General features: G+C 43.2%; 1 protein-coding gene across 2 annotated transcripts in view; it reads right to left on the minus strand.

Moving 5' to 3' along the window:
* Nucleotides 1-15015, minus strand: part of pigg (phosphatidylinositol glycan anchor biosynthesis class G (EMM blood group)) — a 91904-nt gene that overhangs the window by 12452 nt on the left and 64437 nt on the right. For both annotated transcript variants that reach the window (XM_083786067.1, XM_083786066.1), the window contains exon 12: nucleotides 1542-1851. In XM_083786067.1, the coding sequence (XP_083642193.1) occupies nucleotides 1542-1851 (310 nt within the window). The remainder of the gene's footprint in view (nucleotides 1-1541; nucleotides 1852-15015) is intronic.

The following is a 15015-nucleotide window of genomic DNA, read 5'->3' on the forward strand; positions in this document are numbered from 1 at the left end:
CATATCATACTGTAGTGTAATTAAGTGAAGAAAGAAAACCTAGAGACCTGACATTCAGCAATTGGGTCTTGCGATCACAATGAGAACATTGTAATGACTTAACCGATTGATTGATTTCTCAATGAGAAATACATCTACGAGTTTAAATCTTAGGATATTATTTATCCTGAGTTTTCTCTCTTTCTCCGATTGGACAAAATTGGTATCCTGACTTAGTACTTAAAATGTATGTTGCTGGAGAGATGGCCGGGGAGCCCCCTGTTACTGAATTAAAAACTCTATAGCAATGATGGCGATCGCCTATCGGAAAATACTGTAGAGCTATTTAACACCTAATTTAACAAATAAATATCACTTACATAATTTTATACTGAGGATCTAGGAATGGTATGCTTTCCTACTGGTGTACTTGCTTTAAGTAATACTATTAACAATAGCACCAGAAAAATGCCCAATATGTAAGTATACAGTACATTGTACACTCACTGTACATGTTTGCAGAAACTTCACACACGTCACTGCATTCTGTATCACAATGTACTGGATAATATTGGATGTACTGCATACAGCCAAAAAAAATCCCAAGACTGAAAATGATTTTTTGCAAATCAGCACTGATCTGAAATTTTCACGACTGAAATCGGTCCCCAGGACTGAGAACTTTAAGCCCTGTGCATATCAAACAAAAACAGCAATACAGATTGTAGCAAATCAAACAAGCATCGTCCAAACACACAGTTATCACAAGCATCGCCCACTCAGAATTATAATTTACCTCCCCAGCTCACAGGAGAATCTATAGCTGGAAGCTCTAATTGTTAATAATGAATGAAGGAAACAATCCTTTACATACAGTATTACCCATTTCACACCAATAGCCCATACTCCTCTAATGTTTGTCCTGCTAGATTTGTGTTTTCCAATTTCTTTCCTTTTTGTCCTTTTGGCTTCCTTTTAGCTGACTTTTTTTTTTATCAGGCCACACACTGTGCAAAGTGAGCCGGCACTCAGTGGGTTCACCCCACTTTACCTCAAACTGAATTAAACAGATCGTCTGGCCTGGTACACTCCACTGAATTAAGTCCATTTTTAGACCATGAATATGTGCCCTTTATTTGGTTTTGGCATATTATGCTGCATTAAGACAGCAGTCATCAAACTGATTGTTTTTACTCAGAATTCATTAGTCATTTCATAAAATAACTGCTTCATAATCATAACACAATCAAACACTTATTGATCCATATGAAAGGCCACTTTGCATGGGCAGGATCTCTGTGCCCATTTCCTTGGAGTGTTGGAACTCCAGTGGAATGTTTACTATACAACTACTATAGTGTTTTGTTACAGAGCTAATAACACTTTACGCATAAAAGCCAGAAGAAATGAAATCATGTTCAACATACATAAACATATTCATCATTTTGCGCATGTCATTACAGGTTAAAGAATGTTCTTGAACATTGTTGTGGCATTGCGAGGAGTTGTGGGCTTGTACAGTATATATGGCTATTTTCCCATTTATTTAGAAAATGTCTTACCTGGAAGAAGAAGAAAGCCTGACCAAACCAGTAGTGCATGATGGTGATCTGGGCAGCGTCATAGTGCAGTTTCTTCCAGATGAACTGAGCCATAAGTGACTGAATCAACAGACAGCCGCACAAAACTGGCAGATTGTGAGCCCGGAACAACAGGGATACCAACAGAACCAGGCCGCTGTAAATCTCCCACAAGCCCCTGCTCTTCAGTCGAGCGTCCACTGCGAGGATTTGGGAACGCAACAGGTCCTTCGTGCCGGTGAAGAGGATTCCCAGCACAAAGATGTAAACAAAGCGTGCCTCCACTGTTCCCCTACAAAATAAAAAATAAAAAGAAATGAGGACGGTTGTCATTCTTTCTAAAGCTATGCACTATGACAGGCAACAGGGCATAGCAGTGGCGGCCATTTTGTGGTGCCGCAGATAGAAAACCCATCATAATGTTTCCCGCTGAAACGCTGTCTGTCGCTCTAATTAACTAGTCTCATGTCGCGCACCTGCGTCTAGTTTCTCCCAGCGGATCCTGCCAGGAGCTGCCTAGGCCATAGAAAGCATAGGTGGGTTCCAGTCTACCAGGAGCTTGGATGGCTTGATTCCAGGCTTTATATAATGACATTATTATAATAAAATCATTTTAGGAAATCTCTATAGGAAAATCAATAATGGGTTTTCTACTGCTATAAAAACAAACAAAAAACTATATATATATATATATATATATATATATATATATATATATATATATCAGACAGGTCACAACATTTCAATGATATTTAATACAGTACGGGACCTTTGAGAAAGAAATAATGAATGTGCCCCAAAACTTTAATCAGTAGAACTGAAACTAATGGTATATTTTCCAGATGAAAAGATGGAATGATTATATTACCGACAGCAGATGGGGAAGGTGAAGTTAAAGCTGCAACCCATAAGTTTTATGTCCTCTCCTGAAGGACAGAGGTAAGTGCAAATGTAACACCCACTCAGTCAAGCGAATCCCTGCCGAATCCATTAAGACCTGAGGCCAATTCTACAAATGCCTTCTAAATTGGTGGTTCTCAAACCCAAGGACCCCCATCTGAAAATGTTTTGTGCCAGAGACCACCAGAAGAGAAGATTTGTGTAAACATATTCCTGGTTTTAACGGGTTAACCAGGGGAGACAGGATTATGAACTTCAGACAGGGCAACCTGTCAGACAGTAGGTGACACTAGGTGTCCTACTACCCAGGGTTTCAAATCCAACAACTTATATTAAATTAACATATACTGGTTAAAATCACAGTTCACTTAGTAAAATAAACTCAGGATTGCAGCTTTAAACATGTCCTCCCCTCAATCACTGACAGTAGAAATATAAAATTAGCATGTCTTTACAATCCAATGCATGTCTTCTCCTCAGAGTTCCCTGCTCGTTTGATAAATGGCACATTATTAATATTAATCATACATGCACCACAGGCAGAAAAACGGCGAGTCATTATGTGTCATTTCATTTATCATTCGGATACGACAGAATGACATACCCTGTTCTTCAATCCCTGATAAGCTTACAAATCTGTTATTGTATGCCGCTATGCAGCATGGTAAATTAGCATGAATATTTTAGTGCGGTGTCACTCGAGTGGCTACAGTATGAATCTTTGCCTTGCTATGCCTTGAAGTCTACTACTTTCTACTTCATCAAGCATAATAGTGCAAGAAGAGGACGAAGGTGGGAGGGAGCGAAGCTGTGTGGGGGGGGGGGGGGGGGGGCTGTTTCACACTGATTGTTCGGGGAATTTCACTAGTGTTGAAATCTAAGTATTTTTTAATATCTAATTATTTTTTATAGCACACATTTACAGTGTAGCTTCTCCTTATATATTAAAATTGGCTTAAGGGCCCATGTCGCCACACTCATGTCACTTTGACTCAACCATAACCATATAAGGAGTTCCCAATGCAGCTATGCCCAATTATGGAGTGTGTTGTCTAACCTCAATGGGAAGTCATGACATCAGCTCCATATAATATATGGAGCTGATGTCATGACATCCCATGTGCGCATATGATATATGCGCACAAAAGGGTCCAATTCCATATGAGCTTATACTGAGGACATCAGCGATTGGCATAAAAGGGACAAGGACTGACACATGCACACATATCCAGACAGTATATATTTGTAAATATTGGTCGGAGCGGGGGGTGCAACGCAGCGTAGCCTTAATCGCCCGGAATCCGCCTTTTCATCTATCAGTAATTGATAAGCACAAAATGTAGCAGATTAAATCTTAGAAGGGAAAGTGCTCTTCATTATGAAGGCAATTACATTAAAGCCTGCATTTAATTTTAGGCATTTAGCAGATGCTTTCTTATCCGAGAAACTTTTATTAAAAGGGATATATTTCACTGACCCAATGACCCAGATCGTCTACTCAGGCTTTTGTGAACACTTTTTGTTGAACACTTTGACCCCCATTCACGAGTTACACAAGTTAAGACCTCTTTCCCTCCCAACAACGGGTTACCTGAGTTGTGTTAAATTCGTTTTATTTGCCGTTTTTGGATCGTGACGTGACCGTAAAAATCACACCTGTGTGAACTGAGTGGTGCAACTCCCCCCCCCCCAAAAAAAAACTCATACAAACTAAAGAGTAGTCATGTTCAGATATTAAGTATACAGCCACCACTACCAATCAATAGCATTCAAAACAATACAAACATTACAATTTTGAGGTACTTTTACTTCACTATAGTATTTCCAATTTTGAGTACTTTTACTTCTACTCTACTACATTTCAGAGGCAAATATTGTACTTTTACTCCACTACAGTTATTTGAAAACTTTAGTCACTACTTACTAAAAACATCTGGGTTTCCAAGGCTACTACTTACTTTGTAGATTTGGATTATTATTACAAAATATACATTAACCACTTCAGCCCTATATACATTTCGACCATTTGAAAATAGAAGATTTTCGCATTGTGAGCTTGTAGATCTGCAATTTTCAAAAGATTGTTATACATTTGAAAATTTGAAATGGGACATTCTGTATAATGACATTTTTATTATTAATAGCTTTACTCAAACACATTTTGAATTCCGGACATTTACTTCTAACAGATGAATACTTTTGAGTACTACCACTGGCTTTGCACATCTGTGGTGATCCAAATAAGTACAAACCAGGCATAACTTTCCGACTGCATGGACAACGGCATGGACTCTAGGGAGAAACGTCCTTTGTTCTGCTATACAGGTCTCGTCTAGAGTGTAGGAGTGTAGCTGAGCCAAGAAGGAGCTGAGTAAGGCCAGGTGGTATCGGCCATGTATTATTAAGCACAGTGTTTTATGGAAACCCGTTACTACAGAAGGACAGAGCCGTAATAGACACCGTTTTTTATTATTCACAATTCCCCTAACAATAAGGCATGTATTATAGTCATAACTATTTTATGCAAAGCAAGGGAAGGGGAGGCCAAAAAGCTTTGGCATGATTTGAATTTATGATAAGTAGCACAGCTGCAATACAGGTCTGAGCTGGCCGCTCTGGTTAGAGGGCACTGGGCATCACTGATTACGTACGTGTGTGTTTAACGAAACCAGCATAGAGACCCTGTTAAAGAGTCTGTGTGGAAAGTCTATTTGGACCTGTCTTTGGGGCTGAGGTGCATGGGCAAAAGAGGTTATGAGGTTCCAATGGCATAATAAAAAGGCAGAATGCCTCCCAGACTGCATACATTAGTTATGTTACAGGAACACAGAATATCATTCTGAAACAGCTTATCTCAAGTCCATCGTTTTTCACAAAAGGGGATTGGAACTCACTGAGGGTTAAAATGTGAGAGATCGGGGACACATTCATGCAAGCGTCCACTAAAAGCATTTCCTACCACTTGGGGCAGTACAGGCCTTTTGCAATTTAAGGAATTGTTGAATGTAAATGATGGCAATTAAATCAGTCAAGAATTGATTTTAGGCCCGGACAGTTAGCTCAGCCGTCTGGACACCTAGGCTGCCAAGCCAGCTAGACGGCGTGCCGCGGGTTCGACTCCCGAGCCCCGACTGTCACTCCCCATCTCTCTCCCACACCTTTCCTGTCTAATTACTGTACCCTATCAATAAAAAAAAGAATTGATTTTAATTACACTGTAAAACTGTAAAAAGCTTCAGCTGACATCTTTCATCTTTTTGGTTAAATGTTAAAGCTTTACTTCTGTAATACATAATAAATGTATAATAATAATAATAATAATATTATAATTTACTTTATTATTTTAGGATACATTAGGACAACAGCCAAAGAATACAACAGAAAACTATACCTTTTGATTTCAAAAACCTTTTGGAAAAGCTAATCAGATTGATGAGACAGTATATTTTTATTTAAGTAGTTAATTAAGCTATATCACTGTTCTAATAGAATAAAACTGTGTTCTTTTTACAGATATGTGGCCAGAAACTGGGTACTTCTACATGTTTGAGGAGCGCTAGCCCCTCCTATATACTGTACAGCTTCACGTCCCACATTTGCCAGTGACAGTGAAAGGATAATTTACGTCATATGTGCCTGAAATATGACGTAAACACAAACATTAAATGCCATTGACAATGAAAGGAAAATGTACATATGTAGATGAGCAAATTGGCTAACCAATCACATAAATTCAGTTGTCATCTTACATTAATATATATTCAAAGATTTGAGGCACATTTTCATTAGCGCTATGAGCTTGTAGATCTGCTATTTTTCAATAGCTAAATTATAACAATGCTTAAAACACCAACATTCATGCAGAAGTATGTTAATTTTTTATTTGACAAAATCTAGCACCCCTCACTTCACACGGGTACACAGTATCCACACTTCACCAGTGAGTGACAAAGCATGACTAGACAGATCAATTTGCTCTTATTTGCTGCAGGTCACGATGCTAGCGGCAGCATCTGTGGACAGAAAATGGCAGCTTGTCAAAGCTGCTGTATAGAGGAGCTGACTGGGTTTCACGCACATGTTACCTTGGAAACAAGCTCTAGTGCACCACCAAGAATGCGTAAGTAAGAGTGCCCGGGCCCCTGGAGTCGGACCAGTGTTGTTTTTGGCAGCAAAGTTAGATTTTAGTTTTAGTCATAGTCTCTTGAATAGTTTTCAGTTAGTTTTAGTCACATTTTAGTCACATGGTATGTGTTAGTGCTAGTCTGGTTTCGACTAAATCTGCAGTTGATTTAGTCGACTAAAATGTATTTTGGCGGGCCTTGATGCAGTCGTAATGACTGATTTTATACTTGCTGAAAATAGCCGATTTACAAGCTCTTGTAGATCAGCTGCTTTCAGCATGCAACCAAGTGTAAAATTACTGGATCTCGTCCACTAGTCCCTTCCTAACATTTTAGTCTAGTTTTTATTTGTTGACAAAATTGTCAATATATTTAGTTTTAGTCATCATAGCATAGTTTGCCAGTGAAAAAAGGTAGTCGACTAACCTTTTTAGTCGACAAAATCAACACTGCCCTGAACATCTTTGGCGTAACACCTACATTAATCACCAGCATCAACCAAAAGGAATTTATCGCCAGGGAAAAAAGGTTTCCTGAAGTGATGCGTGAGGAGAAAGGAGGCCTGCCCACTCGATTGCCCTGTCTTCTCAATGGAATTCATTCTTAATCTCTGAGACTGACACGATGCAAAAAGAATGCATTCATCTATCAATATGGGAAGATTAGATCATTCTCCGCTTAGTGGGCAGTACGTGTTTGATGAAGTAAATAAATGTCTGCTACAGTAAATGTTGCTCATCGGTCACAATCTCTATAACTATATACAAAAATACAATACAAAATTTGCTGTCAAGATTAACACTGAGGTTTCAGCTGACAGTGATGCGTTTCACCGGGAGGGCATAATGTGTGCAGAGAATGCGCTATACTGTACATACTGTAAACGGCATTGTGTCATCAGGGGAGTCAATATAGCTGGGGGGTGGGGCTTGGGGTAAAGCTCAGAGCACTCCCAACCGGAATAAACAGTGGGGTGTTGGGTTTTCAAACGCAGCTGCTTTAAAATAATACTAATTTAAAAGTAGGCGTCATGGCTTGCCAGATCACCGGCCCAGATCCTTGTTGCCACTCGACAAGGAACGCTACTTTAGAAAATGAAACAAGCTAGAGTCCGATTGGAATGTTTTCCTTGACTCCTGGACATGATCCAACACAACACAATGGCCTGATATATTCTATAGTCCTGGTAAGAGACACTTTTCTATAGATATGATCAATTAAACTTATCAAAAAAAAAGCCATTAATTCATCAATGATGAAGTGGTGTATTATTATGCAGAGTTTATATACACAACACAAGCCAAACATACAGAAAATAGTTTAAAACATGGCAATGAATACGAGCTAAAGCAGTGTGTAGGATTTACGTATTCATTGCCATGTTTTAAACTTCATTGCATGATATTAAATTGTGAACGGCACTTTGCCAAACGATAATGGCTCCCTGCCGAAACTGTCTCTAAACTACTTAGAATTCACTACGTGTTCTACAAACATTGATGACTTAATGGCTGTTGGTTTTTGATATTACGGTAAGTGTAATTGATCATCTATACAGTGTCAGTACCAGGCGTTTAAATAATGCGGTAACACAATGTTTTGTAACATGGAGGGAGAGGGAGATCATGATGGAGAGGAAAACAGATATCCGATCTCGTGGTGTTTGCCTGTGCAATAAAGTAGCAAGAGGTAAGGATAATGTATAATCTCACTCTGATTATAAAACACTTGAACCCAAGATCCCCAGCATAAACCAAACATCTACAAAATCACAACGTGTCACAGTGCGCTGTGAATGTGAAGTGTTTTTCCGCACATTCTCCATTTACAGCCCTTACGGTTTACAAATATAAAGTGATCACCCCAGGGCCATGGATGTTACAATTCTGCTTGGGCGGGTATAAGTACCCGTATCTTGGGCATTGTTCAATAAAAAGCTAAGTTTAATCAGTCTTTTCGCCATATGCTTTCAACTATGCGCCCCTATCAGTTGGTGCATGGTAAGAAATTACCGCCTTGGATAAAGACGCTATATAAATGCACCCTTTACCATTTATAAATGCACCATTTTCAAATAAATGCAGTGGAGTAAAATGAAAAGAATTGGAAATACAGTAAAGAACAAATATAAAGTACAATACTTAAGTAAATGCACTCAGTTACTTTCCACCACTGAGGAGGACCAACATGTAGGAGTTGCTAATGCAGTGAGACAGATCACCCTCCAGCGGTCCCTCCCCAGTCTCCACCCTGTCTCACCCGCCCAAGCTGTGACATTCTAAAATCTAAATCCTACTCGGGTTGTGCTTATAACCACGGCCACGCCCCACTCCTGTGGCCAACACAGAAGTGCCTCTCGCCTACACCAACTGCAGACTAGACCTAATATATAACTCTATGGATTAGATAGCGACGGAGGCCCGCTGTCTCTGGCGAACTTGAGCCACGTGAGACACCACCGAGCGACCTAAAGCGCACGAGTTGCCATGTCGAACGTTGTGAAGTTCGCTAAAATCAAAATAAAATTGCTTTTTACTCGAGTCGTGACTCTATGGTCGTGACCCACAAATGGGTCCCAACCCACTGTTTGGGGAAAAAATGCATTTTAAATGTTCTGCATCATAAAACAGAAAGATTGACTTCTCCTTCTCAGGATGTTTATGATCATTTCACCCTGGATCAGAGTTTGAGTTTTAATGGGCAAAATGGTAGGTTTGACAAACCAAAACTGTCATTTTGTGTGTGCGCAAGTGTGCCTGTGACGGATGTGAGGTGACTTCGAACCAAGTACTGTATCTCATTAGTCTATTTAAAGTGTCCGCTCTTTCCTAACCCATTAGTCATGTTGGGAAAAAAAGCAACTGTACAGTCAGCTAGTACAAAGGCATGTGTGTGTGTGTGTGTGTGTGTGTGTGTGTGTGTGTGAGAGAGAGAGAGAAAGAAATGTGGACTGTTCTGGAGGAACACTCGGCCAGAAAAAAATTAATAAATAAAAACACAGTGGACCATAATTCGACGTAGTGTCAGCTACTGTATCCTTGCTGCATATTAAATACTATAGAGGGGGGAAATGAGTGAGTTTCACAAAACAGAAACCTTTCAGAATACATCAAAAATATAACTTTTTGTCTTTCATTTACTTCAGAAAGAAGATTACGCTGGATTAATCGAGTCTGATGTCTACATTAACACATTGAGTAGACGAAAGTGGTGGCGCTTGGGTGCCACGTGATGAGAAGCCATTCCACTATGACGCCCGTCCAGTTTTGGATGCCATCTTAGATGCAAAAGCAATAGCATCAATGCTAGCGAGCTAAAGTGAGGTCCATCCTTGCTCTAGAAAATGCCAATGTTCCAATCGCGATCACCGGATAATGAGAAATGACCTCCGAACATCGTCGATCTGTTCAAAACCACGGACAGCGGTGTAGTTCCTGAGAAAAGGCTGTGCAAAGGCCGTGGCTAAAACAGAAGCTAATGTGGTTGGTCGCACAGACGCAGTGCAGACGAGGCCCTAGCAACCGGCCCTAGCAACCGGAGCGCTTCCAAAAAAATATCGATATCGATATTAAACGCCTTAAGACAGCCTACTCGTCATGAGCGCCTTGCGTAATTCATTATTTAGGACGAGTATAACCATCGATATCACCAAATGTGTTAATGAATTCCACTGGATGATTAGTGTTCAAAAACTGTCAAAAAGCTCATGAGATATTTCTCTCATTATTGCATAGATCCTCAATTTGAAATTCAAAGCATGTTCAACATACTCGTCAATTACCGTGCAAATAGAAGGCACATCTGCTTCCATCAGAGCATAATTGAGCCAATATGGCCTCTCTTCACTCAATATTCAGATGTGACACCTCAGATGGCGGACAAAAGCCTTCAGCAAATAATGTCACCCAATGTTTTACACCAGCAAACTTGTGATGTGACAATAAACATGAAATTGAATTTTAGATGTCTGATGGAACTTAACTCATCCCCTGCCAAGATCGACTCACGCCACTGCAGCTCCACTGCAGCCATCGGACGTCCGTCAGTGCTGCGTCATCGTGAACACATTGAATGTTCCCTTTTTAACTATTGAAGGGTGCTCCACTGCCCACGGTTGCGTTTGGACGGTGTCACCCATTCACCCCGGTTTATAAATGCTAAATAAAATGCATTAAATAAATGCTTGTGGGTGTGGGCCGGGTGCGTAGTGTAGCGTTAGTCCGACGTCCCAATATTCCGACACTATGGATGTACCAATACAATTTTTCTGTACCCGATCCGATCCCAACAACACAATGTCTGTGTTAGCCGATACAGATACCGAATACCGATACCAGAGAATAATATTATTCTTATTTTGAAGTTCACCGACGGGAAGTCAAGGGTTGACATTTGCCTAACTTTGACCGTAGCTGCGTTGCATTCTTCACACGTTGGACTAGTAGGGAACCGGCGGAACAATGTGACAAACGTCTGCGGGTGTTTTCTTATATATATATATATAAACAGATAGCTTCTCATGCACATTCAGGTGGAGGAGGTGCCGGTAGGCAATGTATAGATGCTGGCCAAAGATAACTTCCCCAGGGAAAGGAAGGGACCTTTGCATACATGATGTATGCAAGCACCTGACGAAGCCAAACGGCGAAACGCGTCGTGCAATAAAGAAATGAAGCATAAGTAATCTTGTCCTGAGTCTCTGGAGTGTGCGGTCCCTTCCTTTCCCTGTGGAAGTTCTCTTTTGCCAGCATATATATATATATATATATATATATATATATATATATATTAGAGCCACTGACTGCACGTTTGTGTGTGTGTTGTGTGCACGTATGCGTGTGTGTCTCTCTATGTGTGTGCTGTTATACTGTGTGTGGAGAGAGGGAGAGAGAAGGGAGACGGAGCACAGCGGAGGCGTTTGCTTAGAGACAGAGATCTCGTGTTGTGTTTATACTTTATAGCTATCTAGCTATATATCTCTTGTTGTGTTTATAGCTATCTAGCTATATATCTCGTGTTGTGTTTATTGCAGACTCCTCACTGAAACTTGCACTTTCAGTTTGGGCAACTCGAAAGCAAACTCCACATGCTCATTTACCTGCCATAGTGTCAACCTTTATGCCTGTGTCGGATCTGTGGTTAGACTGGCCTATTCGCCGATCCCGATATGACTCGATGACCAAATACAGTAAGGGCATATCTGGCAGTGTTCCACTACTGGTATCGGTATATCTCTATCCGACACCCATAAATCCGACAACCCAACCATAGACCCCCATACTAAAACTATCCCCCTAACCCTAACCGCACTCACAGGAGAGAGCTTTATGCAGTCTGAACATATAACCAGTGCAATGCAAGCCCTCAACTCTGTCAATTATCTGCCAATAGAAACAAGCTTCCTGCTTGGATTGAATCAGGTGTATGTGTATGGGCAGGGGTGAGGGGTTGAGCTTTTAATTAGGTGTGCAAGAAAGAGAGACAGGGGAGGTTATTAGGGCAAGCCAACTTCTGGTGTTGGATGAGAAGAGGTCAGGAACATGCGACAGGAGCTCGCTACAGTTAGTATTTTCTGATAGAGAGTTAGCTTACTCCAATCCACAGGCAGCAGAAATACATATTCACACGTATTGGATGCAAGAACATTGATTTCACTTTATGTTGATGGATGACGAAAAAATCATCATGCATATTCTGCAATGTGCTAAAAAACCATTAAAGATGGAGTGCCGTGATTCTTTTTCACCCTAAAACATGATCATCAGGTATATATAGGAGGTATATATAGGAGGAAGAGTTTTTTTTTTAAATCTCATTTTTATGTTCATTAAGTACGCCTGGTTTGGCGTGATTCACCAGAACTTTATTTTTATTATTCCATTGGCAGAGCACTAAAACAATTGTTCAAGGACACTTCAATCGGACACATGGCCGGACACATGGCCATTTCAGAGATTGACCCACCCGTGGATGTTTTGGTTATGAAACATTCACTCCAACCGCTAGATCACCTGAACTGTTCCTACTTGAAATTTATGATATTGTTGCCGTTGGGCCAAAACCTCGTAACTCCATATTTAGTAATTAAGTAAGGACATAAAAGAGAAATAGCATGGTATATTGTGTGGGAGTGTGGGATGTGAACCCATGACATGACCCATTATAAATACAATCCATTATGACCCCTGGTCACTGTGGCACATACTGCAGAGCGCATACACGGTTGCATCTACACCAGTGGTTCCCAAAGTGGGGTTCGGGGACCCCTAGGGGTCCTTGAGAGTTTCCAGCTAAATGATAAGGAACCCTTATGGGTCTGTAACTCAGAGAGTGTACAAATGGAAGCAAATTGATCCGTTAGGGTCAATTTCTACACTCTCAGAGTTAAATTAACATTGATTTTACTATATAAATTGGGGTCCCAGAGATTAAAAAAATGCCATTAAATGGTAGCAAGGGCAGAATCCATTTCTTGCGACCGACGCCGTCGCGACGGACCAGGTCCGTCGCGACGGCCGTCGGTCCGTCGGGAGGTCCGTCGGTCCGTCGGGGGGTCCGTCGGTCCGTCGGGAGGTCCGTCGGTCCGTCGGGAGGTCCGTCGGTCCGTCGGGAGGTCCGTCGGTCCGTCGGGAGGTCCGCCGGTCCGTCGGGAGGTCCGCCGGTCCGCCGGTCCGTCGGTCGTAACTCTGTCATTTCTCTACCGTTTTGGACGGGGGTGGTCTCATTTGAATCGTGTGGCCCCCCCGGGGGCGTCTATGGGGGTCTCGAGGTTCGGGGACCCCTGGGGGCCCCCAGGGACCCCCACATTGTAACTCTGTCATTTCTCTACCGTTTTGGACGGGGGTGGTCTCATTTGAATCGTGTCGCCCCCCTGGAGGTATCTATGGGGGTCTCGAGGTTCGGGGACCCCTGGGGGCCCCCAGGGACCCCCACATTGTAACTCTGTCATTTCTCTACCGTTTTGGACGGGGGTGGTCTCATTTGAATCGTGTCGCCCCCCTGGAGGTATCTTTGGGGGTCTTAAGGTTCGGGGACCCCTGGGGACCCCTGGGGACCCCCAAATGGTAACTCTGTAATTGATGTACCATTTTGAACGTGGGTGGTCTCATTTGAATCGTGTCGCCCCCCTGGAGGTTTCTTTGGGGGTCTCAAGGTTCGGGGACCCCTGGGGACCCCTGGGGACCCCCAAATTGTAACTCTGTCATTTCTCTACCGTTTTGGACGGGGGTGGTCTCATTTGAATCGTGTCGCCCCCCTGGAGGTATCTATGGGGGTCTCGAGGTTCGGGGACCCCTGGGGGCCCCCAGGGACCCCCACATTGTAACTCTGTCATTTCTCTACCGTTTTGGACGGGGGTGGTCTCATTTGAATCGTGTCGCCCCCCTGGAGGTATCTTTGGGGGTCTTAAGGTTCGGGGACCCCTGGGGACCCCTGGGGACCCCCAAATGGTAACTCTGTAATTGATGTACCATTTTGAACGTGGGTGGTCTCATTTGAATCGTGTCGCCCCCCTGGAGGTTTCTTTGGGGGTCTCAAGGTTCGGGGAATTGTAACTCTGTCATTTCTCTACCGTTTTGGACGGGGGTGGTCTCATTTGAATTGTGTCGCCCCCCTGGAGGTTTCTTTGGGGGTCTCAAGGTTCGGGGACCCCTGGGGACCCCTGGGGACCCCCAAATGGTAACTCTGTAATTGATGTACCATTTTGAACGTGGGTGGTCTCATTTGAATCGTGTCGCCCCCCTGGAGGTTTCTTTGGGGGTCTCAAGGTTCGGGGACCCCTGGGGACCCATGGGGACCCCCAAATTGTAACTCTGTCATTTCTCTACCGTTTTGGACGGGGGTGGTCTCATTTGAATCGTGTCGCCCCCCTGGAGGTTTCTTTGGGGGTCTCAAGGTTCGGGGACCCCTGGGGACCCCCAGGGACCCCCAAATGGTAACTCTGTCATTTCTCTAGCGTTTTGGACGGGGGTGGTCTCATTTGAATCGTGTCGCCCCCCTGGAGGTTTCTATGGGGGTCTCGAGGTTCGGGGACCCCTGGGGGTGCGTGCGTGCGTGCGTGTGCGCGTGCGTGCATGCGTATACGGGTGCTTGTGCGTGTGCGCTTGCGTGCATGCGTATACGGGTGCTTGTGTGCGCGCGCGTGCGTGCGTGTGCGCGTGCGTGCATGCGTATACGGGTGCTTGTGCGTGTGCGCGCGCGCGTGCGTGCGTGTGCGCTTGCGTGCATGCGTATACGGGTGCTTGTGTGCGCGCGCGTGCGTGCGTGCGTGCGTGTGCGCTTGCGTGCATGCGTATACGGGTGCTTGTGTGCGCGCGCGTGCGTGCGTGTGCGCGTGCGTGCATGCGTATACGGGTGCTTGTGCGTGTGCGCGCGCGCGTGCGTGTGTGTGCGCTTGCGTGCATGCGTATACGGGTGCTTGTGTGCGCGCGCGT

This window comes from Protomyctophum parallelum (genome assembly GCF_964188405.1).
Source record: "Protomyctophum parallelum genome assembly, chromosome: 16".
Classification (NCBI taxonomy): Eukaryota; Metazoa; Chordata; class Actinopteri; order Myctophiformes; family Myctophidae; genus Protomyctophum; species Protomyctophum parallelum.